We start from the raw sequence: 26,658 nt of genomic DNA on the forward strand, positions 1-26,658 counted from the left end.
TTTGTGTTGTCGGTCGCTTGCTCTACAATGCGCTTCTCCTTGTCGAGCAATGTAGTGCGCAAGCTCTCGGATGAGGGGGGCGTATAGGTTGAGCCATACTTCCCAATCTTCTTAACCATTACCTTGAAGTATTCCGACCTATTCAAGAAAGTAATTTACTAATGAGAAGGAGACTAGGATGATGAAAACATGAATGATGAATTGGCAATGATCGATTGCACTTACCTAGCCGCTTGAAAGGCAATGTGGTCGTGGAAGAAGAAGCGGGCCACCGCCATATCCACCTCCTCCTTCAACTTGGGGTTCCAATTCTCCCCAAGTGTAGATTGTCGCCGTGGGCCACGTAATGATTGAGAGGCCGTGGAGATGGAGGGTGCCGGTGTCGTGGATGGAGTAACATTCCGACTTGATGGCGAAGGTGATGGTGTGCATGATCCCGATCCACCACATGACTCCATGGTAGAGGCTTGAGTTCCTCTCCCCATCGTCGCGGGATCCACGGCCACTCGTGGTGTCCTTCTTGTCACTTCGACCGCTTCGTAGACGCTAAGCTTGTCAAGAAGTTCCCGTCTCTTCTGGGGCGTGACATTCGTGCAAAACCTCACCTCATGCCCACTCTCATGCAAGAGGTGGGCTCGCACTTTGTCGGCGCCACCCGTTCGCCGGTACGGGCAAAGCTTGCATACCCATGGCCGAGAACCGCCTCCATGAACGGATGTGGTGTAGTTTACCTCCTCCCACCATGTCCATCCCGTTGTCCTTCTACGAGAAGCCCCGGCACGTGAGGAGGATGCCATGGATGAAGATGGCTTGCCGCTTGACTCTTGAGCCTTGAGGAATGAGAGAGAGAGAGAGAGAGAAATGAAATGAAATGAAATGAAATGTTATATTAACGTCTTCAAAAGGCCATAATGACCTATGAGACCAAAAGTTACATCATGGTGGATCTGACTCTTGAGCCTTGAGGAATGAGAAAGAAAGAAAGAAAGAAAGATTTTATTAACGTCTTCCAAAAGACCGAACTCGGCCTATGAGACAAATCGGAGTACTTGTATGGGGTATCCTCTGTCATCCCAACAAAATGAAAAAGTACTGAATAAAAAAGCTGAATCTGGGTGTGCAGGGGATGGAGCTCTATTACTAGGATAATGCAAAGCTATATGCATGGAGTATACAATCATGATATGCAACCTAGCTAGCTCCATCCTGTACCATACTGGGGGTATAAAATGGTATACATCAGTGAAGGGGGTGTCCACAGCTCCCTGAAGAACATGCCTGGGTGTGCTCTGAAGCGAGCCAGTCGCTCCGCACCCTCTCTGTGAAACTGAGCTCTGATCTCTGTCATCTCTCTCTGGTATAGGCGTGGTGTCCGAAAGCCAGGTGTCCTCTGTCTCCTGCGGGCTCTAAGTGTCTCTGCTCTCTGAAGAGTAATTCCCTGCCGTGTAGGGGCTGGGAGGGGTATGGATCTCTGAAAAAATGTAGTAATCTGTGTCTGTCGCCCCCCCTCTGGAGCTGTCTGAGCCTGTAATAATGTCTCTCTGTGGCACTGTATGTCTAGAATGTATCTCCCCAGTATGCGCTGGTCTGCTGTCTCAAAGATCTGGCGTAGGGAATGTGGCTCTCTGAATAAAATGGGATATCTCTCTCTGATGGCTGTATATGCTCTGCATCTGCATACATAATGCTCCTCACTCTCCACCTCCTCTCTGTACAATCTGCATACCCTCTCCTCTCGGGGGATCCGTGCTGCTCTGCCAGTCTCAATCTCCAATCGGTGTGATGAAACTCTGAGCTGACCAATAGCCACTCGGGAGCCGTGTGGTAAAAACCCCTCCATGTATCTCGGCCTCTCTATAAATCCATCATCAGTGATACTCATGAAGTGATCTTTGTAGTATAGCATCTTCGGTGGAAGAGGCTGTGTAGGCGATATCCATGTCTCTCGTGTATAGAGCTGCCATAGATCCTGTCTCAATACTCTGTTCCTCTCACTATGAGAGAGACGGATATGTGGTGCATCCCTATCATACTGGAATGGTGGTAGATGATCCATGTCTAGGCCATGCTGTGAGAACCAATGTGTGACCTGTGCATACCATGATCCTCTGTCTCCTGCCTCAGCCAACTGTCTAGATGCCTGAAAAGCTCTGTATGATAATCTGTCCTGTGGCATCTCTCTGAATCTGTCTAGCAGGCATATAGTCTGAAATATGGCCTCTACCATCATAGGAGGTGCAGCAAACTCTGCTCGGATAATGTCATGAGGTACTGACGGTTTGCTGCGTATCATGCGTGCCATCATGAGGGCCTGTGGTCTCTCTATCTGTGTCCACCAATGGGTAGCAAGGCCTGGCGCCCATACTGCTGCTCCATACATCAATGCCGGTGTGACTAATGTGTCAAATAGTCACCCCTTCGTCCGGGGCTCCTGAAAATGCGCCTGGTGGCACTGTCTCTCTAGCATAGCCAATGCTGCATATCCCCGTGTCAATCTAGCTCTGGCTGCTGAACCCATGGTAAAGCGTGTGGGTGCTGCAGAGAAGGTAACCTCTAGGTACACGTATGATGTCACCACCTCCACCTGGCATCCTGCGAGAGTGAATGTCAGCTGACTCCTGCCATGTCTCGATGTATGAAAGACCATAACCTTGGTTTTCCCAAGGTTCACAGTAAGACCCCTCTGTGTGCAGAAATCATGGAGGGCATGTAGATGCTGCTGTAGACCACCTGGGGACTCAGACACTAATACAATATCATCAGCATAGAGCATAATATGTACTGAGGTACCTGCTAAATCAACTCCATCTCCGCCTCCCCGTGTAATGAAGTCAGCCACCTCATCAATGTATAACCCAAATAGCGTGGGGGAAAGTGGGCATCCTTGCTTCACACCAATGGTGCTAGCAATAGTCTCGGACATACCTCCTGGACATCTGACTCGCCCAAAAACCTGCTCATATAATGCATAGATGCCCCATGTCATATCTGCTGGTATGCCAAGAGACTGCAGGCGCTGAAAGAGCCTCTCTCGTGGTACTGTGTCAAATGCCTTGCGAAAATCCACAAAGCAGCAATAGAGCTTTCTCTTCCTCACTCTGGCCTGATCAATCATACATCTCAAAGTGAATACATGGTCAGTGGTAGAGAAAGCTCTCCTGAAGCCTGCCTGCCCTGATGAGCGTAAACCTGCTCGCTCAGCATATAAGCTAAGCTCCTGCTCCAGCACTGCACCATAGAGTTTGGCCAGCACGTGGCCAACCATAACCGTCCTGTAGTTGCTCGGATCGAGCATATCCCCTGTTTTGTGAATCGGCACAATGGTATGCATCGTCCACTCCGCAGGCAAACCCTCTGCTAGTGCCCTGTTAAACAGGTGTGCAAGAAAAGGAGCTAAAGAATCTACTGCATATATGAGATGCTCACCCTGCAGGCCCATATGGTCGGCGGCCCGTCCATGCTGTAGGCGGCGGATAGCTTCCTGAACCATCGAGTGGGTAAAGAAGCTAGCTGTGGTAGGTCGAGGCTCCTGTGGCTGAGGTATAGGTGGCTGCTGTGGGGCATGGTATAGACCCTCTGCATATGTGTGCCATGTCTGTGGGTCTGCAATAGGTGTCGGGGTCCGGGGCTCTCTGAAGTGCCGCCATGAGACAGGGCTATCTCTACTCATGAAGAAATGAAAGATCTCTAGCTCCTGTATCTCTGCGAAGGCCCGCCTTTTGCGGCGAGTAAGTCTCCTCATCTCTCTCCTCGCCTCGTGCTCTGTGATGGCTCCCAAGGCTCTCTGTATGCGGAGTCGTGAGTATAGGGCTCTGCACTCGTCATCATACCATCTGTTCTGGGGCATAGTCCCAGGTCTCGCAGGCTCTCCTGAGTGTACACAATGTGGGAAGCTTTGTAATGCAGCCGTGTGTAGGAGTGATGCGAGCTGGGTTGTAATGGTATCCATAGATGCCAGGGGATCCATGAGTAGGAGCCCATCCTCTACTCTGCCAGTGTATATGTCTGCCATGTCATGTGTGAAGTAGATGGTAGTGTATGGCGTCGGTATGTGGGGGCTGGTGATACTGGTGATCCGGCTAGTGAAAATGCCAAGTATGTATGATCTGCCCCAATAAGACGAGGTGGAATGGAGAATGAGGTGACAAGCTGTGATGCCTCCAAAGACCCCATAATGTAGTCTACCACCGTGCCTCCAGTCCGTGTATGACCCCCATGTGGGAAGCATGTCAGCCCTCCTGATCCCGGCCACTGTAGCATCCCGTTATAAATAACGAGACGATGCCTGGCTCCCAACTCTAGTAAGTGGTCTCCATAATGTCCTCTGTCTCGCCCAGTGTCCTCTGATGCCCGACTAGCCCCTATCTCCTCTGGATCCACAGGGTGGAGGATCTCCATGTCATCATAGTCATACACCTCACACTGTCTGCTCTGTGTGTGGGCATTGAAGTCGCCCGTAAGAAATACTTCCCCTAGTGTAGAATAATGCATAATCTCCTCTGACAGACAAGTGTATGGCGAGGCTCCTATCTCCTCCTCCTGTGGCATGTCCTCTGTAATGACATAGGAGGATCCTGATGGAGAAAAGTAACATAGAGCTATGTATATAACCCTGTCCTGTGAGAGCTGTAAGCTGATCCACATGTATCTGGCCTCTGGATCCTGTGCTACCACTCTTAGTCTCCCCTGTAGCTCCCGTCTGAATAGGACTGCTACTCCCCCCGACCCTCTCGAGGTACCCTGGCGTGTGGTCCTCCTGTATGCTGACTCCCACTGGAATCCCTCTACTCGAGGTAGCCCTCTCTCTGGGCTCTGATGTGTCTCTGTCAGAAGTATGATGTCTCTCCCCACCATAACATGCTCCAGTCGTCCAGGCTGCACCCATAGTGAACCATTACAGTTCCATACTGCAATGTGTATCTCTGTCAGTGGCCTGGTCTGTGTCCCATAGGCCCCAAACCGCTAATCCATGGGCCGGCCATCAATGATGACCCGACCATCTCGATAGAAGGCCTTCTTGCCTTCTCTCCTCGCGTGTAAGACTCGTGGCATGCAAGTTCTCCTATGCTCAAGCTGCATCCTCGTGAGATCATCATCCAAGAAAAAAGGAGCACCCTCTAAACCCCGTAGTATGACCCTCTTCCTCATGAAGGTGACCCTCTCCGTCTCTCCTGCAAACTGTAGGATGAGGGCTCGCTTGCGTGTTGAGTCTTTCCCGGCTCTCCATGCTTTGGTGAAGGGGAGAGGGTGCTCTTCCTTGTAGCCGAGCTTCATGCATAGAAGCTGTCCATCTTTCTCGGGAGTGGAGTCGGGTGTCTCGGCTATACCTGTGACTCGAATGTTGAGGCGGCGGGCATGCCTCATCTTCTCCTCCTCAATGGTGGTGTGAATGATTTGGTTTTCTTCCCTTTGAGTTTCCTCCCTCACTTCTTTGCGGATGTTCTTCTTCACCACCTCGACCCATCCTGACTGCTTGGCTTCGAGCTTTCCCTCCATGTCCTTTGTGATCTCCTTGGAGATCTCTTCTTTGATGGCCGTGAGAGTGTTGTCATTGATCTCCCCTTCTTCCTTCTCAGCATTCTTGATGGCTACCATTTCCACTTTCAATGCACTCACCTCTTCCTTGAGTGCCGTGTTCTCTTGTTCGAGGTTCGTGACCCGTGCTTCGAGAGCTATGATGTGCTTGTGTAGTTTGTTTTCCACCTCATTGAGGTTGGAATCGGATGTCTTCTTGTTCTCCTTGATTAATGCCTTCATTGCCATCTCGAGGGCCTCGAGTTTCTCTTGGAGACTCGGGGCCATTCCTCCAAATCACTCTGCAGTCCTTCCCACAGGTAGGGAGGAGAGAGAGAGAGAGAGAGAGAGTTATGTTGCTGCCTTGGGGGCCTGAGCTAGGGTGCGTGGGGAAAGGGGGGCGGAAGGGGTAAGCAGAGGTGAACGGCGGGCAGATGCGAACTGGGGGGCACAGGCGAACTGGGCGGAAGGGGTAAGCAGAGGCACAATGGCGGGCAGATGCGAACTGGGGGGCACAGGCGAATTGGGCGGAAGGGGTAAGCAGAGGCGAACGGCGGGCAGATGCGAACTGGGGGGCACAGGCGAACTGGGCGGAAGGGGTAAGCAGAGGCACAATGGCGGGCAGATGCGAACTGGGGGGCACAGGCGAACTGGGCGGAAGGGGTAAGCAGAGGCGAACGGCGGGCAGATGCGAACTGGGGGGCACAGGCGAACTGGGCGGAAGGGGTAAGCAGAGGCGAACGGCGGGCAGATGCGAACTGGGGGGCACAGGCGAACTGGGCGGAAGGGGTAAGCAGAGGCACAATGGCGGGCAGATGCGAACTGGGGGGCACAGGCGAACTGGGCGGAAGGGGTAAGCAGAGGCGAACGGCGGGCAGATGCGAACTGGGGGGCACAGGCGAACTGGGCGGAAGGGGTAAGCAGAGGCACAATGGCGGGCAAATGCGAACTGGGGGGCACAGGCGAACTGGGCGGAAGGGGTAAGCAGAGGCGAACGGCGGGCAGATGCGAACTGGGGGATGGAGAGGACACAGTATTGGGTCCCAATTACCGTCTGTAGGGCCCCCACCACGGATGGTGTATTTGCTTTATTAGAATGATGTAAATCTGAAAACACATACAGAATTCTTGACCTTTCTTGGCTGGGAAATCCCTGCCCTTGATCTTCAGAAGTCCACCCCTTTGCTTAGCAATCTCCTTGGCTTGTCTAGCCCTTGATTGGCTTGAGCTCTTGGTGAAATAATGAGATGAATGATGGGATTGTGGACCTCTCCTATTTATACTACCCTACAGCAGCAGTCGGCCAGTATAAGAGCAGGCGGCCAGCAGACAAATGCCACGACTGAGTAAATTCAGCATTAAATGCTCAAAAAAATTCTAATAAATGCTGCGTATTTTCCCTTAGCAAACTGGGGAGGCAGGCGTGTCAAATCCCCACGGATCCCCTCGTGATCGATCTTGGTTCGAAACTCGAATCCTGCAAACAAACGAACAAACAAACAACAAAGGGAGTGCAGGCCTGACTCACCTCCCAACCATGACAGCCGTGGGAAGCCCACAGTCTTGGCTGTCCCCACCGAGCCACGAGCTGAGGTAACTAGGATGACGTACCGACCAATCTCCTTCTTGCGACGTCCCATACCGCCACGAAGCTGCCCTCGTGGGCCTCGAGACTGCTCTGCCGGCCTCGGCTGTGCAAAGCAGGTGCACGTCTGCACTAGATCCAGGCTCCAAGACCATAGAGCTCTCACAAATTCGCAAGACTCTCCATATCCCAATAACTAACCTTGGCCACCCTTTTGTAGGCTCTTGGCGGGTCATCGGGCGTCCACACTTGGGCGCCCGCCTGTCTATACTTGGGTGCCCGCGCGTTAGTATTTGCCTAACTCAGCTCGTCAATCAGCCTGCCTAGTTCCAAGGTTCCCCAAGCCTCGAAACTAGTCTTGCATGCGTGTAGCACACGGTAGATACACATTGTGCACATGACATACTCCCCTTCCTCTAAGAGCTCACTCCTGAGCTCACTAAAAAGCCAGGGTGATCTCTCTGAAGAGTAGTCAATGTCTCCCATGTAGCGTCCTTCTCAACACGATCCTTCCACTTGATCTTGTATTCCGTGATAAGCGTATTACGCAATCTTCGTTCACGAAATCCAAGAATCTTTTTAGGTTCGTGCGGAACAAATGTCATGTCCTCGACATCTATAATTTCTTGAGGAGTTCTTAACTGATCTGCTCCACCCAGTACTTCCTTAAGTCTATTGACATGAAATACAGGATGAACTTTCACATGAGAAGGCAAATCCAATTCATATGCAACTGAACCAATCCGTCGTGTAACACGAAATGGTCCACAGTATCTAGGGGATAATTTCGGAGATCTACCTGTCCGTAAAGTCTCGGAATTTTTCGGAACTTGCAAATACACCATCGTTCCTTCAGAGAACTCTCTCGGTGAACGATGTCTATTAGAATAAAAGTTGTCTTGGTCTTGAGCACTTCTAATAGATTCCTCTGCAACTTGTAACATTTCCTGCATATCTTGTAAAAAATTACGTGCTGCATCATGCTGAAGTCCTGAAATCCTACTGTAACAGGTGATCTTGGTTGAAAACCATACATAAGCATGAAAGGACTAAACCCTGTACTCGTATGCTTAGTACTGTTATATACAAATTCTAACATAGGAAGATAATCGTCCCATGAACTCTGTCTTTTGGATACATATGCTCGAAGCATATCCTCCAAAAACTGATTCACTCTTTCAGTCTGGCCATCAGATTGAGGATGATCAGAGGAACTCAAATTCAAAGTTGTTTCCAACTTCTCAAAAACAAGTTTCCAAAAATCACTCGTAAACTTAGAGTCCCTATCACTGACTATGTCCTGCGGTAACCCGTACAGTCTAAACAATTGCTCAATAAACTACCGTGCTAATTGCGTAGCTGTAATAGTCTTCCGGGTTGGTAAAAATCTAGCCATTTTTGTCAAGCGATCTACCACAACCCAAATAGAATTGTGGCCTTGATGTGTTCTTGGCAATCCGGTAATAAAATCCATGGAAATACTTTCCCATTTATTACCTGGGATTTGCAAAGGATGCAACAACCCAGCCTGTCTAAAGCGTTCAGCTTTATTTGCCTGACAAATTTGACACTTGAGAACATAATTTTCTACATACCCTTTCATCTTCGGCCAATAAAAAGTGTGTTTCACTAACGATAGTGTCCTGTGTACCCCAGGGTGTCCAACAGAAGGGGCGTCGTGACACTCCTTAAGAATCTTGGACCTAATGTCCGGGATCTGTGGTACACAAATTTTGTCATTACGGAATAGCAAACCATTCTGAATCATCCATTGGCCTCTTGCAGCCTGAATGGTAGACTGCTCAGTCATCGAGTCTTGGTCAATCAATGAGCTCCCATCTTGGATCTTCTGCCAAAATGGACCAAAATAACTATCAGTCCTGAAAAGCCCCCTCAATGACTGAAATAAGTCAGTAGAAATCTCGGTGAACGACAAAGTATTCACCTCTCTAATCCGACTAAGCGCATCTGCAATACTATTCATGGACCCTCTCCGATAACGGATCTCAAAATCAAAATCTTGCATTAACTCTGTCCAACGAGCTTTCCTTCCTCTCAAATCATCCGCATCACACACATACTTGATTGACTGACGATCAGTCAATACCACAAACTTGGAGCCATATAAATAATGTCTCCAAACTTGAGAGCATGAATCACAGCATAAAGCTCCTTCTCGAGGGTTGGCCAACGAGATTGAGTGTCGTCTAGCTTTTTACTTTCAAAAGCAACCGGTCTACCATCTTGAAATAGAGCAGCCCCGATAGCATAGTCACTGGCATCAGTTTCAAGAACATAAGGCCGACTAGGATCGGTAATGCTAAGATAGACTTGACTTTATCTTTCAAAAGTCTGAAGGCTATATCCAAATCGTTATTCCAAGTGATAGGCTGATTTGACTTACGTCCACGACCTTTCAATAAGTTGGTCATCGGTAGTGTGAGCTGAGAGTACTCCCGTGCAGAGTTCCGAAGAAAAACAACAAAACCGAGAAAAGAACGAAGCTGTTTCATTGTTCGCCTTATAGGCCAGTCCAAAACGTTCTGAACTCGATCATAGTCAATGCTCAATCCATCTCTAGTGATCTTGTGTCCCAAGTAAATGATGTCAGTCATCATAAAGAACTCACATTTACTTAACTTAGCATATAGTCGATTCTGTCTCAAAATAGATAAGACAATCGTGAGGTGTCTTACATGATTTTCAAGAGTACGACTATAAATCAAAATATCATCCAGGAACACCACCACAAATTTTCCCAAATGTTCATGAAAAAGATCGTTCATCATTTGCTGAAAAGTGGCTGGAGCATTGGTTAACCCAAAAGGTAATACGAGAAACTCGTATACCTAGTCCGAAAGGCGGTTCTTTCGACATGCCTTTCATGAATACGTATCTGGTGATAGCCAGTACGTAAATCTATCTTCGTGAAATATTTTGCTCCTGCTAACTGGTCAATCAGGTCATTTGATCTAGGGAGAGGATAACGGTTCTTAATTGTCAGCTTGTTCAATCTTTTGTAATCTTTACACATTCTCCAAGTGTTGTCCTTCTTTCTCCTAAGCAACACAGGTGCACCCCACGGTTAGTTACTTGGATGGATCTGGCCCATCCTCAAATAATCTTTGAGTTATTTAGCCAACTCATCTTTCTCAGCTTGGCTCATCCTATAAGGTGGAATACTGACAGGATGAGCACGACGGATCAAATCAATACGATGATCTACTGCCCGTTCAGGTGGTAAACCTGATGGCAGTTCCTTAGGAAATACATCTTGAAATGAATCAAGTATCTTCTGTAATTCTTTGCTTTCAAATACACTTAATTCATTTACATCCAAAGAAGGGATGAGAAAGGAAGAAAGTGGAATCAATACACAATGGAAAGCGGTATACAAAGAAGAATCCATTATATTTCCAAAATCAATTGTATTTACAAGAGGTCCCTAAGAGGGATGAATACAATCACCTAAAATACTATACTTGGTGTCCCTATGTTGAAAAGAAAAAATATGACTACACCAATCTATCTGGACGTCAAGAGTCTTAAACCACTCAATTCCTAATAACAAGTCTACATTTTCCAGATGCATAACATAGCATTCCAGAGTATCTTTGTATTCCTGAATCTGGATTGGAAGCATCTCCACCTTGCGATCCCAAACTTGCCTTCCCGCAGGTAGACGTACCTCATAGGTATGGTCGTTGAGTGTCGTATCAAGACTCAATTTCTGCACAAGTTTGTAGTTAACAAAGTTATGCGAACTGCCAGGGTCTAAAAGAATGTGAATTTTATGGCCATTCACATCTCCATAAACTCGGAGAAGATCATGCAAGCCAAATATTTAGAATTGAACAGACAATCAGAACAAGTACTAGGGCGAGAAAGTACAGTAATTGACGTACCTGTCGAAGACAATTGGTTAGTTGCCTTTGGCTTGGGTCCTGCGTTTGCCTTGGTACCCTTTTTCTTTGGGCACTCGTTACGCATGTGTCCTTTTCCTTCTCGCAGATAAAACAACGTCCTTCCTTCTTGAGCTTTAAAGCCCTAAGGAGTCGTTTCTTCTTTGCTGGTGTCGAACTGGAATTCTTCGAAGGTTGGTCCGAAGACTTGCCTTCAGTCGTGTTAGCCATAGGTGCGGAGAACTTTCTTTTATGCTTGTTCCCCTACTTGGTAACGGGTTTCAACTTGGAAGAGACCATCGTATCATCATAGATACGAGCTGAATGAATGGCCTCGTCCAATGTTTTACATTTATTATTTTTAACCTGTAATCGGTACGAGTCTGGTAAACTGGCTACGAAAAACCCCAAAAGAGTAGTGGGATGTGTGGCAAGAAGCCCACTTGAGGGGGTTTATAAAGGTTTTCAAAAAAACTAAAAGTCCCCAAAAGCTAACTTTGGCTTTTACCTTTGCTTTTGTGTGTGTGTGTGTGTGTATATATATATATATATATATATATATATATTCTAAGTTCTTAAAAAAAAAACACTTTTAAACCTTGGAGAGGAGATGACTTTTAAACCTTAAAAAAATAATAATTTTAAACTCCAAAAAAAATGAAAGCTCTAAAAAAAACGTGGCTTTTCTTGTTTTTTTTCCTCGTGGAATAGCCGGCGCTGTCTTGCTGCGTTGCTGACGTCGAGTGCTGCCGGCGCTAGCTTTCTTGCCGGCGCGTGCTTGACTGCCGACAGCTGCATCTACCGGTGCTTTCTTGCCAACCATCGCTTGCGACAGCCCCATGTAGGCGTGACCATAAGGCCACGTGGGCCTGGGCGCCTGTCGGGCGCTGCCTGGGCTGGCTGCGCAGGCCTGGCCGTATGCCTGGCAGGCCTGGCCGCCTGGTCATGCAGGCCTAGGCTGCCTGGCTACGCACCTGCCTACACGGCCTTAGGCGCTTGCCAACAAGGCCTCTTTCGACTAGTACGCACACCCGCCAGCAACGCGTCAACCAGCAATACTCTCGCTCTCTCTCTCTTACAATGTAAAAGCATCGTGCTTTGCTGTCTTCTGCTTCTCACCCGACTTGCTCATGCATATGACTGCACAAACGACTCTCCTCTTCTTTGCCAAGCAAAAGACCCTTCTAAGACGACCATCTCCCATCAACATGGGTCTCTTTGATGAAGAAAAACACATACTATTCTGAAATCTGCAGTATGCACAGAAAAAACAGCAAGCTTTTTAACACATACCTTTCTTTGACCTCATCTTCTCTACCTATTGACTTGCTCGTTCACGAGGTATGCTCTGATACCACTGTCAAATCCCCACGGATCCCCTCGTGATCGATCTTGGTTCGAAACTTGAATCTTGCAAACAAACGAACAAACAAACAACAAAGGGGGTGCAGGCCTGACTCACCTCCCAACCATGACAGCCGTGGGCAAGCCCACAGTCTTGGCTGTCCCCACCGAGCCACGAGCTGAGCTAACTAGGATGACGTACCGACCAATCTCCTCCTCGCGACGTCCCATACCGCCACGAAGCTGCCCTCGCGGGCCTCGAGACTGCTGCCGGCCTCGGCTGCGCAAAGTAGGTGCACGTTTGCACTAGATCCAAGCTCCAAGACCATAGAGCTCTCACAAATTCGTGAGACTCTCCATATCCCAATAACTAACCTTGGCCACCCTTTTATAGGCTCTTGGCCGGTCATCGGGCGTCCACACTTGGGCGCATGCCCGTCCATACTTGGGTGCCTGCCCGTTAGTATTTCCCTAACTCAGCTTGTCAAGCAGCCTGCCTAGTTCCAAGCTTCCCCAAGCCTTGAAACTAGTCTTGCATGTGTGTAGCACACGGTAGATACACACTGTGCACATGACAAGGCGCTTGCTTCTAGAAGGCTGGGCATAGCCTTTGGCCACAATCCATGGGCTGGGCAGCCTGTATAGGCTGCCCCATACTTGCCCTACAGCCCTATGAAGGCTGTAACCTCATGAAAATAGCCTTATCTTTGCCCTAGGGCTGTCCTACAGCCCTTCCATGGCTGGTGGGTTTAGCCTGGGCCTTCCTGGCCCTCACGGGGGTGGTTCTACACCATTCCCATGCCCACACTCAGATCCGGGGTAACCCGATGGGCTGGCCCCTTGTCTTAACCACTATCTACTCAGTGATCTGGCATCCGGTACCATACCAGATATACAGAACCATTGACATCATTCTAGAGGGAGACTCACAGCGCAGACTGGCATTGTTTCATGTGCAGGACAATGCACACCTGACCTTGGACTCATGTGCAGGACAATGCACACCTGACCTCGGACGACTGAGATGGATCCCTGGCTGACTCGTCCCGGACTGGCCAGGTCCTGCACCTTCTATACAGAAATGTCTACGTGGCATCCAAGTGCGGGATGCACGTGACAGATTATTAAAGAGAAAACAAAAAGGACCAAGTCTAAGCCACATTATTACAATTATACCAAGGCTTAGGTTTTCACACCTTTTGTTCTATTAATTGCTCGTAGTAGGTTTCTATGTTGCGTGGTACACGCTCATGGTGATCAGGTTTTCATACATGCCAAAGATGTAGGGTTCAACTTTAGACCATCTGTAATTAATAAGCCTCAAACTAGAGATGGAGAATCAAAAACCTAAGATTATTAAAAAGAATCTTCACATCAAAAACCTAAGATTATTAAAAAGAAAACCAAAAGGACTAAGCCTAAGCCACATTATTACAATTACACCGAGGCTTTAGGTTTTTCATACTTTCTTTACAATAACATGCATATGGATAGTGAGGGAGGATCCTAGAAGCTAAGATTCGATATTTTTATAAGAGAGCAAGACACTGCCTTTGAGTCAAAGATAAGACCCTCTCAAAGATGACATCCACACCGTTTTCCATTGAAAAGTTTTCAGGTCATGCATTTTGCACTTGGCAACTCAAAATTAAAGTTCTCTTAATGAAAGAAGTGTTTTTTGGGCATAGTTAAAGGTCAAGTTCCTAAGCCTCAAACTAGAGATGGAGAATTTGCATGGCGAATAAAGGATGATAAAGCATTAGCCATGAATGATTGTACTAGGACTTGATGATAGCTATATCCATCATGCTGGGGATTGTGAGTCATCTCAAGTTGCTTTGAAATATTTGGACAAAGCTTTTAGAGCCCAAGGACTTAACAACAAAATAAGCTTGAAGGTGGAGTTCTACAGCCTAGGCATGAAGATGGAGAAAGCATGAGCATCTCACATTAACAAAATGAAGAGTTTGATGGCCTAGCTAGGTGCCATTAAGGAAGAGGTAAAAGAGAGTGATGCAATTGCCATGTTACTTAAGTCTATGGCACCGGAATTTGAAAATGTTTTGCCTATTTTGAAGTACATGAAGGATCCCACACTAAAAGACATAGAAAGTGTCTTGCATGAAGAAGGAAAAAGGATCAAAACCAATTCAAGTTTTGGAGATCTTAATGCCTTCTACACTAAATTCCAAACAAGGAGTATTGGAAATGGTACAAAATATATTCATTGTAGTAGGCTTGGGCACATGCTCGAGGATTGCAAGTTCAAAGACAAACCAAAGTTGGAATGCACCTATTGTGGAAAACTTGGACGCCTTGAAGATAGATCCTACCACAAAAACAAAGCCAAAGTCAACATTGTTGAAGAAGTCAAAGCTAATATGATTGGAGAAGTCCCCACAAAAGAGGCTAATCTCACCTACTATGATGATGAATGGCCTTTTAATTCATGACTTTTATGGATATAATGTAATGGTGTGTTTTTGTTAACCCTTAATGGTTTTTCCATATGAGAGTCCACATAGAGCCCAAAATTTGGCCATGTAGGAACCAAGGGGGGTGATGGAAGTTGGCTCCCAATGGCCATCTTCAATTATGGTTTTTGTATGGACATTGGGTAATGGTGATGGTCTTAGACATTAGAGATTGATTTTAGTAACTCAAGTAAAAGCTCAAGATTCTACTAGAAGTGTTCGTCTAACACAAGTGGGAGAGAAAAAGCATCTATTGCACAATAATATGGTGACCTTGAATCCACATGGGCCCTAGAACCATGGGAGAGAATGTAGGGGAACCTTTTGATCTCATCAATGATGTCACTCATCTTGTACTTCAAGCATATATAAGAGGCTTTATCAGTCCGTACTTGTGGACTAGCGAGTTGAAGCTAGAGCTCCCCCCCTCTCCTTGCGTGCGCCTAGTACCCTCTCGCCATTGCCCTGCCCTCTTGCCCTTGTTCAAAGCGCCCCCCCCCTCTCGCTTTCTCCGGCAAGTGTCTCTCGCCTCTCGCATGCTCCCCTTCCACCTGCAGCCAGGTGTTTATCGCTCTCGGGTTTTTTTAAATCCATGGCAAGTTTTGACATCTTTTGGTCTTGAACTGTAACATGCAGCAGAAGTATTCGTAATTAAATACTAATAAACATGGAAAAAATATTGGAATAATGCTGAATAATATTGTGATGCTTCTGCCATGGTCTATGTGGTCTTACGTGCCTATGGGATGGATGATATGCAAAATGCAACCATGAACTGATGCAAATTCTAAGGCTTCTATGACTTCTATATGCATGAATGATTCTCTCCAAATGGGTTAAGGGACTTCGATTGATTGACGGATTGACTATCTAAGGTTGAGGAATGACCTCCATGCTTTCGCTGACTCCCCCCTCCTTACCCTCTCTCGTCTTCCCATGAAGGTGTTTATCGCTCACAGGGTTTTTTAATCCGTGGCAAGTTTTGATATCTTTTGGTCTTGAACTGTAACATGCAGCGGAAGTATTTGTAATTAAATACTAATAAATATGAAAAAAGTATTGGTATAATGTTGAATAATATTCTGATGCTTCTGCCATGGTCTATGCGGTCTTATGTGCGTATGGGATGGATGATATACAAAATGCAACCATGAAGTGAAGCAAATCCTAAGGCTTCTATGACTTTTATATGCATGAATGATTCTCTCCAAATGGGTCAAGGGACTTCGACTGACTGACTGACTATTTGCCTAAGGCTGAGGAATGATCTATGTAGCTTGTGTCTGACATATATCCTGGACTGAAGATTACAATGGAGTCACGGTGTAGTACGACAAATATATCCTAAAGGATACTAATACTGGACAATGTTGCACTGATGATGATGAGCCATCTTGTCACCATGCACTACAGTGCAGAGTGCATGTGACATTCCCTCCTGCTTAGTTTGGCGTGCTTAGTTTGGCGGCAGGTTCATGGCTTCCAAGTAGTCACCAACAATTGGGGGTACTCTTGAAAGAACTCGTCGTCTAGCCAAACGGCTTCGCGGGTACCTCGATCTCGGAACTTCGTATAGAACTGACGTATTCTTCGACCGAAACCATGCTTTCAACGATGAAGAAGGATTTGCTCAGGCTCAATGACTTCTGCTTCATCTACCACGTCGGGTTGCTATTCATCTAAAACATCAAACACTTGGTTTTAGCCAAGAAACATGGAAAACATCATCCATTGTCCAACTGGTAGGCAACTTTAACTTCATGGAGACATCACTTATCTTTTTAACTATTGGAAAAGGTCCAAAACTACGGAAAGAAAGCTTGGAACAACGTTTGCCCACTTGTTTCAATCTCTGTTTCATGATGTGTAGATAGGCCCAATCCCCTTCCTTGAAGTGGACATCTCGTCTAGACTTATTTGCTTGTCTGCTATAAGCTTCCTCTGCTTTACCTGACTCAAATGATTTCGGAAAATGCTTATGTCGTTTTGTTAGCGTCAAGAGATGGAGACACTAATCTCGTCAAAAGAGAAGAGAAACGGCGGCCAAAGGCTCCTTCATACGGAGTTTGTCCGACACTGGATGAATGAGTATCGTTCAAGATGGCTTGAATCAATGGAAGATAATGTTTCCATTTGGATTGCTGGTCATGACAATATGACTTGAGAATATCAAAGGCCAACTGGTTATAGATTTCTGTCTGGCCGTCTGTCTGTGGATGGAATGCACTAGACAACTGTAACTTGGTTTCAAAGTTTTCGAATAATACAATGGTGCTAGGCAAACCATAAATGGAGTACCAATGTTTGAGAAAAAGACGGGCTACGTCCAGCAGTGGCCGTATGCTTGCATGGAATGAGCATGCAGAACTCACTGAAGCACAATGGTAAAAAACAGTGTTATGGGATCTGGTGGATTCTGGTAGAGGTCCTACAAAGTCCATAGAAATGTCGATGAAAGGTCCGTCGGGGCTAGACAGAGGTTGAAGTAACCTAGCCTTTTTTGTATGTGGAACCTTAACTTTTTGACAAATCTTACAGGCTTGAACATGTGAATATACATTACGCCTCATTTTTGGCCAATAAAAGGATCGTTCCAATTTCTGGAGGGTACTGTTGATACCTCTATGTCCTCCAACTAAGGAGTCATGGGCATCATGGAAAAGAGCTGCTTGCTTTTCCCGAATGACACAGAGATGGTTCTTGTAGAACGACCAACCGTTCTGCACTGAGTAATGGCCAGGCTCAGAAGTGAGGGCCAAATTGTATTGAGTATCAAACTCAGGGGAGTCGACATAGTGGTCCTTCATGCTATCTAAGTCTTTCTCCGTGATTTCGAGAATGGTAGACTCCTACACTGCCTGGATGTTGGCCTTTCGACTAAGAGCATTTGCAACTGGGTTATGCTCACCAGGGATGTACTCGATCATTCCTCCAAATTGTTGGAAGAGTTGACTCCATTTGGCTTGCCGATCACTCCACTAGGCACTTGGCATGGTTTGAAGCCACTTAAGTGCTTGGTGGTCTGTTTTGATTGTGAAAATCTGTCCATAAAGGAAAGGCTTCCAATGTTTGAGCGTTGTGATCACACCCAAAAGCTCTTTGTCATAAACCGAATAATTCTTTCTGGCGACATCCAACTTTCTATTGTACCCTCTTCCCCACTATTGCGTATCTGCATCGCCTCCCTAGGCTCAGTGTCCCACACCATTTCGCTCCCTAGTCTACAGGGAGACCCGATTTTGCAGAGAGTTGAGTACTTTGGCCTTCCAAGCCAATGTACCATCTGTCGCCAGATGGGCCACACCTTGCTAGAGTCTGCTCTCATCGATAGTCCAGGAGTCCCCCCCCCCCCCCCCCCCCCCCCCCCCCCCCCCCCCCCCAGCGGGCCCCATTTCAGACCTTCCCTAGGGGGCGGGCTAGACATCGCCCTCGATGTACCAGAGCACCAAGCCTTGGCGAAGGCTGATGCAAGAGAGTGGCAGGCCGTTGGCCCGAGGTGGGACCATCGATCAACATTGATAAGCGTGTCAGGTTGGTAGAATCCAAGAGGATCCGGTTGTGTAAGAGAACCGTTTTGAGCATTTAGAGAACCGTTTTGAGCATTTATCTGAGCAGCCCCCCGACGGTGATGGGCCTCCCTTTGTTCCTTTGAGGAACCCACTCGCGGTCTCCCCCCCAACCCCCTCGTCGAGATCCTCCTCCAAGTTTTTCTAAAGATTGTTACCTCGTCGAGATCCCTCTCCAAGTTTTCAGGCTCGCATGGGGATCGTTGACCCTCCAGAGCATGCATCGGGCCCGGCCTCGCGGCCCCCTCCGTAGGTGAACCCCTCTCCCCCCCGTCGCCCCCCCGCCAACGTCTGCTCCGACTTTCCCCTCTCGAGCTCTCTTTGCTTCGGCTCTATCAGAACCCTCCCCCTCCTTAGCCTTTAGAGAGCACTCCCGCCGCCCTCTAGCTGTGCCTGATCCGGAGCGGCAGCAGTTGGCCACGTCCGCTCGCCGATTGATTCATCATTTTTTGGAGCCAGTAGAGATGACCATTGCTGAAATTGCTGCCCTTTCTCCCTAGCTTGATTCATGGCACACAGACCAGTTTCGTCTAGGATTGGAGTATTCTGGACAACATTCTCACCTTTTGGGAGAGGCGACTGCATGCGGCAATAGGATCCAATTGTGCTCCTTCTCAATTTTGAAAAAGCCTATGACAAAGTAGATTGGGGATTTCTGTATGGGATGATGTGCAGGATGGGTTTCTTGGAGGAGTGGGTCCAGGGTGTTTCAAGACACTACTTAGCTTCTCATAGCCAGGTCCTTATTCAGGGTGCTGGAGGTGACAGATTCCGCTTTCATGCTCAAGGCGGCAAGGGTGCCCTCTAGCACCATGTCTCTTCCTGTTTGTCGCTGAGGCCATGAGTAGTTTTCTCTCTGTCCTAGAGACCGGACTCTAGGGAGTGCGTCTCCCCATCCGAGTGTAGGAGGAGCTTCTTGATTTCGAGTTTGTTGATGACGCAATAATATACCTCCAGAGATTTGTTTAGGTGATTGAGGTTTTTGCTCATGCATTTGGAGCAGATATCAACTGGCACAAGTCGTGTGGATTTTGGGTTGGCTCATCACTTGTTTGGCATCCACTTGAGGCTTTTCAGTGGATCCTGAGGGGAACCTCTAGTTTGCTATCTTGGAGGCTAGGTTGGCATTGATATCTGCCTTGAGCAGCAGCTCGCCCCCCTTCTTCTGAGCATTCGGAAGAAGCTGTTATATTGGAGTTCGGCCCTGCTTTCCCTAGCTGGCCGGGCAGTGGTGGCGAACTAGGTTCTTCTTGCCACCATGTGGTGCATTACCTCCTGCTAGTCTTTCTCTCGGACATGTATTGGTCAGGTTTAGCATTTGATCCAGAGCTTTTTGTGGGCTGGCAGTGATAGGAGGACCGACAAGGGCCAATGTGGCTTAGAAAGTGATCATTCAGTCGTGACGCAAAGGAGGCTTGGCATCATAGACCCCTTTATTCAGAGCTGGACCCTGTTGGGCAAGTTGACTGTTGAGGTCTTCTTCCGGGCTGTGAGCCTTGGAAGGACTAGGATCTCTGCATGCACTCTGATCCTGGGGTTCCCTTGGCCTCACATCATGAGATGGATCTTCACAAAGATGTGTGCACGTGGCTTTAGCCCAACATTTGAGGACAGAATCGCATCTCTTGCGTGCTTGGGATCATCTCGGGCTGGCCCTGCACAGCAGTCAGCCCCAGTAGCCTCTGAGGAGCAGCTTCGACAGCCTCTGATCTGGAATCCTGTGGTCCATCTCCCTAGTGGTCACATGCCCGAGGCTTGCTCGTTCGTATCGTGGGGAGCCTTGAGTACGGCCCCCCCTAGGTCACTTTGAGATTGGCTTGCATTCAAACAGCTACCCCCAGAGGCTCAAGAGAGAGGCCTTATTGGGATCCGGGGCAGAGACCGACTTAGCCTCGACATCACTCTGGAGTGGCTAGCCTCAATACTAGATCCTTCTCCTACACTGTGGCTAGGAATGTTTACTAAGCATGGTATACCCATGGTAGTTCATGGTGCGGATGACTACTCCACTTTACAGACCTTCTCTACTGGGCTTCATGGCAGATTGGAGAGATTAGAGACCCTCGTAGAGGACCTCAGGGGATGCACCTTGTAGAGGGTGAGGGTGATTGGTTTTCATGCACATGAGTGGCACATTGACAGCCAAGGTGGCTAGAGAGAGACTATAGTGGCTATGGATGTGGGAGGGCCGGCCTATTACGAGTTTCCAATGGGACCCGGGAGAATGGACATGTCAAGATTCAGAGGACAGAGAGGAGTCGCATGGTACCCCCTTTTTTGCTTAGATTGCACGGTTGGGCTGCAAGATTCAGATGTCAAAGGTGGAGGCCACTCTAGTAGCAAGAGTACATTGGCAGTCCCAGGGCCTCCCGCCGCATTTTCTCTTAGATTTTTGGAAGCGGCTGTGGGACAGCTGTCGTCCGCAAAAGGTCTCTCTTTTTATGTGGGAGCTGGCACATAGGAGCTTAGTAGTTGGCACATAGGAGCTTAGTAGTTGGCACTTGGGGGCAGACCAACATTATGTCAGAGGTGTGGCCATCCCTAGGAGTCTCAGCGTCACTGTCTTTTGGGATTGCCCAAAGGCCCAGCAGGTCTGGAAGAGGATTCTATGCATTTTCACTATGGATCGGGCTACATGGGGCATTGTTGCTTGGGCCACTGAGGCATTGATCATCGTACCATGTGAGGAGAAAGCTGGGGGACTAGCCCTTTAAGTCTCTCACCTTTGTATTTCCAGTGTGCCAGTTCCAGGTTCGCCTACTGATCGTTGGACCCTAGGTTCTAGCTAGAGATGGGGGATTTGTAGTATTATAGCCACGTGGCATATATGGAGAGCTCGATGCAGCGAAGCCATCGAAGGCACCCTCACCCCACCATCGGAGTCTATCCGGAGCATTTGGCTCGATATCATTCATACCCTCGGAGGTCAATGGGGGCAGCTTCAAGGCGGCTCAGACTGCATGAGGAAGCGTCGGGAGGCCTTCCTCAGGATCTGGCGTCACTATCCCTTTCTTACAGATAGTGGTGGTGAGTCCACTTGGCATTACAGACCACTTGTGTGTTTATTTCCCCTCCTCCCATTGTATGAGATAACCTTCTCCTACTAGAGCAGCCAGCTGGAGGAGAAGTGCATCCTCCCCTTTGTTCTTCTTGACTCGCGTTTCCCCTTTGGGGATGGAATAGTACTTAGTCATCTTGGCTGTGTTTTTCTTGGTAACTAATAGAAGGATCTTTTGCTCGGAAAACAAAAAAGAAAATTATGTGGGATTAACCTATTGCTCTTGTCTCAAATGTGTGATTAAGTGTCATTAGCACTTTAATTTCTTGTTTCACTAATAATGTTATTATTCCTTTTTGATCCTCCATGACATCTTAATCTCTCCTCTCAATCCTTCATTTGTTTCTTGTAAAGAATGAACATGCACGTTCATGTTATTAATCCTTTTTTAATCTCCATGCGAACATCTTAATCTCTCCTCTTAATCCTTCATTTGTTTGTTGTAAAGAATGAATATGCACATTCATGCCTATTTGGGCACCTACTGCATGTGTGCAATTTTTCACATCATCTGAAATTAATCTCCCTAGCAATGAATGAAGTCCATATGCTCATGATTCTGTCAGCTATGAAACACTCTCTCTGGTCCTAAACATTATTTTGAGTGTGCAGATATGGAGAAACATTTCCAGTTTCAGCTGAAGTACTTGATCCTAGTTTTGTTCTTCCTATAGGGAAGGCTAAGGTGAGGAGATTTAGGAAGTGGAATCATGTGCTTATGAAAGTTTACTGCTCATTGACTTATTTGATTCGTCAAACTCTTCTTTGTATGGGGGCAGATTGAGCGCGAGGGAACTGATGTAACCATCACAGCTTTCTCTAAAATGGTTGGTTATGCTTTGAAGGTAAAATCGTCGTGCTTTTCTTTTTTCTTTCTGTCCTGCCTTTGTAAAAATGTAGGCCTTAGTTACTTGTAAGTTTTTCTCAGTGACCCTAAATTTGAAAAATACGTTTTGGGAAAAAAATTCAAATAGATTCTCCCTCTCTCTTTTTCTCCCTCTCTTATTATAGACAATACTCATGTCCAGCAGGGTTATGTAATGCATCCTTTTTTGACAATTGACCCACCGCACATTGGGTGTGTTCAGATTGAAAGCAATCTATCATGATGCTTTCTTTTCTTATCTATTCTAGGTCGCCCATCTCACATCACATCATCATAGAGGAGCTTAATGCATATTCTTTTGTATGGATGCTGCATCATAAACTATCACAGGTAGCTTGTCTACTTAGAAGACATATTGGATTTCCTTCTTTAGCACTCTCATGTATGAGCGGTTGTCCTCTCAAAGAAAGATCTCCGGTGCTGGTGTTCCAAGGTTGCAAAGTACCTGACTTTTTATTGAGGGCCCAATCGCTCTATCCTTGGATAAGGCTGGGTAAACACCCATGTAGCCTAACAAGAAACTTTTTCCACATCTGATTTATGTAAACAAATGTGACCATACCATTGGGATCCTTGGAACATTGGTGGTCGAATGTAATTAGGTTCCTGCTTCTTGCAAAGCTTAACTTTTTGAGAAGGACAATGGAATGCTTTGGATGTGGTGGTAAAGATTGGGTGGCTGTCTATCTCAACAAAGTACACCAAGGAGATTCCAATTCTTGTGTGGTGTTGGCCATGTGTAACGGATTGGCCCCCTAGACCTGCAATATTTGATCAAACACCACAAAGAAGCAACTTAAGACAGGAGCAACACTACTGAAACTGCATGCAAAAAAAAGCAATAAAAAATAAGCCACTTCTACAAACACAAGGAGATTAAAGGAGAAAAGCAATCAGTAACGGTGTAACCAGCCAAGAAAAATTCACAAGAGCAAAAAGTCTCCACTAGTTCTGAATCTAATCACAGGTACATAGTAGCAAGGAAATGCGTTTCCTAGCTTCCGTAGAAAATGATATGTTTCCAACGTTGGAAACATTTTTTTAGTCAGCTAAAAAAAAGTGAATTTTGGGCCTTATTTGCCTGGCTTTTTTGGGCCTTAGTGGTGTGATTTGCCCAACCAATTATCCCGTGTGTGTGTGGGCGCATGTGCGCGTTCTCTATTGCAAGCCTTCATCATGGTTGGGTTTTCCCATCACCTCCAAAGAAGTGATAGAAACTCAGTTCAATGGTTTATCTATGAAGATTTGGGCACTAGGGTGACGTATCCCTATGCATGAGTCTGCACTTGCTCGTGGGTGCTAATGACAGTGGGGAGCCATAGCACGGATACCATAGCTGCATGATGGAGTTCATTAATTGAAGCTTTGTGAGTAGACTCGAGTGAATTCAAGGTTGCACTTTGGTTTTTGTAAACTTTTGGGAAATATCGTGAACTTTCCATTGGTATATAGACAACACCTTATGTAGAGAACGCTCGTGTCTATGTGCTAGGGTTTGAGAGTAAAATGCAGCGGAATCAACACACAGAGCACACACAGGAGTCCTAAAGCTACTGTTATGCATTATGAACAGAAATGTCTTCCAAGAAATAGTTTACAACTAAATTCCTGAAAATACGAGAGATATCACTGAGTGAAAATGTCAACTACAGCCCTCGGACCTGCAGAATGCTCATGGCTAGCATTTGGAAACGCTTTGTGAAGTCCAATGTTGAGAAATGCAGATGATTTTGATGATTTACGAATATGCATATATATAGCACCTTAATGTGCTGTTCGGCCAACATAAAATGCTGTCAATGTTCACGGCTTGCTATGCCATCACCTGCCATGTCATCACTTGCCACATATCACGTGCCCATACCCATGGGATATGCCTACACGCTGTTTGCTGTGTGGCTTGTACCGGTCAGGCATGTGTCCTTGCATGTAAGGTGTGCCACATTCTCCCCCACTTGCATTGCAGCTGCCCTTGGCTGCACGTTGTTCATGTAAAGTGCCCTTTCATAAAATGAAAAGATCCAAGCAAAGCTCATCCATAGTACTCAAGATCCTAGATACTGTGAGACCACTCTGCGTCCGCTCACATTCCGTCCTCGTCGCGTTAGCACAAAGACTTGCAAAGAACTGTGTGGATGACCAACTCTGGCATGATCCAGCACTGTCTGTTCGTCCAACTATTCGTGATGAAACATCGGAGGCCTCCGATAGCCTATGGGAAGAACACTCCAGAGAATGACCTGGCAAAACTCCGCTATCTACGCTCTAGAGAGAGAGCGAAGCACAAGTACTCGACAAATTTGCACGACTCAATGATTATGGGGGCAATGACACATGGCAAGTGCTTATGACATCACTGCATATGGTATTCACACTTAAAAGTGGCTATAAGAGGTTATCCACACACACAAACATACGAAGCCATCTAACGGCTGTTTTACACACACATGAGGCTCTGAATACCCAACATCTCTCTCTCTCTCTCTCTCTCTCTCTCTCTCTCTTGTAGACCCATCGGGTCTTTTCTTTCTCTTTCTTTCATAGGATAATCATCTTCTATCTGGATGCATATTTTCCTTTTTTTTTTTCATTTCCTTTTCAGGTCTTCCGTGGCTCAGTTATCAATGATACCATTGTATAAATAGAGTTTTCAATCAGCCCTGCATCAACTTTTTAATGGGTTCATGAGTGTTTCACATGCAGTAGCCTGGATCTGCACAAAATACAGTCTGGATCTGCACAGAAGATTCCTGTACATCAGCTGCACGTTTAGGCAGCTTACCTCAGCTGAGACTGTTTGTGTGAGGGGTTGCTTACAAATGCCAAGGCTGCAGAGCTGTGCCTGTGTGGTGATTTGTTATCTATGTGCCTTAAAAGAAGAGAGAAAAATAAAGCACTAATTAATTATGTCATAAAGGTACATTCAGGAGTAGGTTGAATTGAAAGGGGTTGGAAGGCAGATGCTCTTGTTTGTAATAATACTTCGGCATATTTTTAGCTCGATCCATCTCAATATAGCTGCCATGCTCCTGTTGAAATGGGTGTTTGTGTTGTTATTGCTTGTGTATGCAGTGTGCACACCATGTACCTGAGTGCACGTGTGCAATTATTGCCCCTTTACATAAGGGAATAATATTTATTAATTACATGCTTGTCTTTGGCTGCAGGCTGCAGAGCTCTTGGCCAAAGAAGGGATCAGTGCTGAGGTGAAGCTCCCTCCTAGTGATTTTCTTACCGACTTGAAAGTATTTTCAGTGCAATTTTCAAGAAACACCCATCAGGAGAGGCGTGCAAATGGTGTTTCTGATGATTTTCCTTGGCTTTTGCAGGTGATAAACCTACGGTCAATCAGGCCATTGGATAGAGCAGCAATCAACAGCTCTGTTAGAAAAACTAACAGACTTGTAACTGTAGAAGAAGGCTGGCCTCAGCATGGTATTGGTGCTGAAATATGGTGAGCATTCTCCCACAAGCACAGAATTGCATTGACTTTGGGCAACTACCAAGAAACGTAAAGACCCAGGACATTGTATGGGAGAGTTAGACACTTAACAACATTGTTTTCAGTATGGAAAAAGTGTAGTTCTAGAAAGTGACCTTTGAATGTCTTCATTGATGGTAGTTTTTTGTGAATGAGGAGTACAGGTCGGATTAAAGGGAATGGTGAGGGCATTCAACCTTCTTGCTGGTTACCTGGGTATAGTTACTAGACTTAGGGAGGTTGCATTTTATTGCATGATCTACCCTTCTTAGCAGGGTATGGTAGCTGCTTGAGAGCTACGGATAGACATATTGGTATCAACTAGACTTAGGGAGGTTGCATTTTATTGCACGATCTACCCTTCTTAGCAGGGTATGGTAGTTGCTTGAGAGCCAATTGATATTGTGCTTATTCTTTCTATCTTCAGCGGTGCATTTGCCCTATCAACTACTTATTTGCTGTACTAATTCTTTCTATTTGCTACTTCCCTTATTGCTAGGCTTCATTATGGTTGAGTCTGCCCTGCATCTCTGGAGGCTTGACAGAAACTCAGTATACGAAGGGCTTTGTGTGAATATATGCTCTTATGTGTGTGTGTGTGTGTGCGTGTGGAGTGCGTGTGTGAGAGCATATCTTGATACAGAGTTCTACACCCACTATTGGGCAGTGATGACATTAGTGGGGATGTCGTAGTATTCGGTCCATACTATGCATAATGGAGTTGATAGTTATATAGTCTTGTGGGTTGACTACCATGTGGCATGAGTATATAACATGCACGGTCGTAAAAGGTGAATTTGGGCATGTTCCTGGATTCATCTAGGTATATATATATATATATATATTGG

General features: G+C 46.6%; 1 protein-coding gene across 2 annotated transcripts in view; it reads left to right on the top strand.

The window, feature by feature from the left end:
* The window catches only part of LOC147630444 (pyruvate dehydrogenase E1 component subunit beta-1, mitochondrial-like), a 100,351-nt gene that overhangs the window by 41,248 nt on the left and 32,445 nt on the right, over nucleotides 1-26,658 (top strand). For both annotated transcript variants that reach the window (XM_086810313.1, XM_086810314.1), the window contains exons 9-12: nucleotides 22,056-22,128; nucleotides 22,223-22,288; nucleotides 25,497-25,535; nucleotides 25,659-25,783. In XM_086810313.1, the coding sequence (XP_086666439.1) occupies nucleotides 22,056-22,128; nucleotides 22,223-22,288; nucleotides 25,497-25,535; nucleotides 25,659-25,783 (303 nt within the window). The remainder of the gene's footprint in view (nucleotides 1-22,055; nucleotides 22,129-22,222; nucleotides 22,289-25,496; nucleotides 25,536-25,658; nucleotides 25,784-26,658) is intronic.

Source organism: Cibotium barometz, chromosome 16 (assembly GCF_041138505.1).
Source record: "Cibotium barometz isolate CiBa-2024 chromosome 16, ASM4113850v1, whole genome shotgun sequence".
NCBI lineage: Eukaryota > Viridiplantae > Streptophyta > Polypodiopsida > Cyatheales > Cibotiaceae > Cibotium > Cibotium barometz.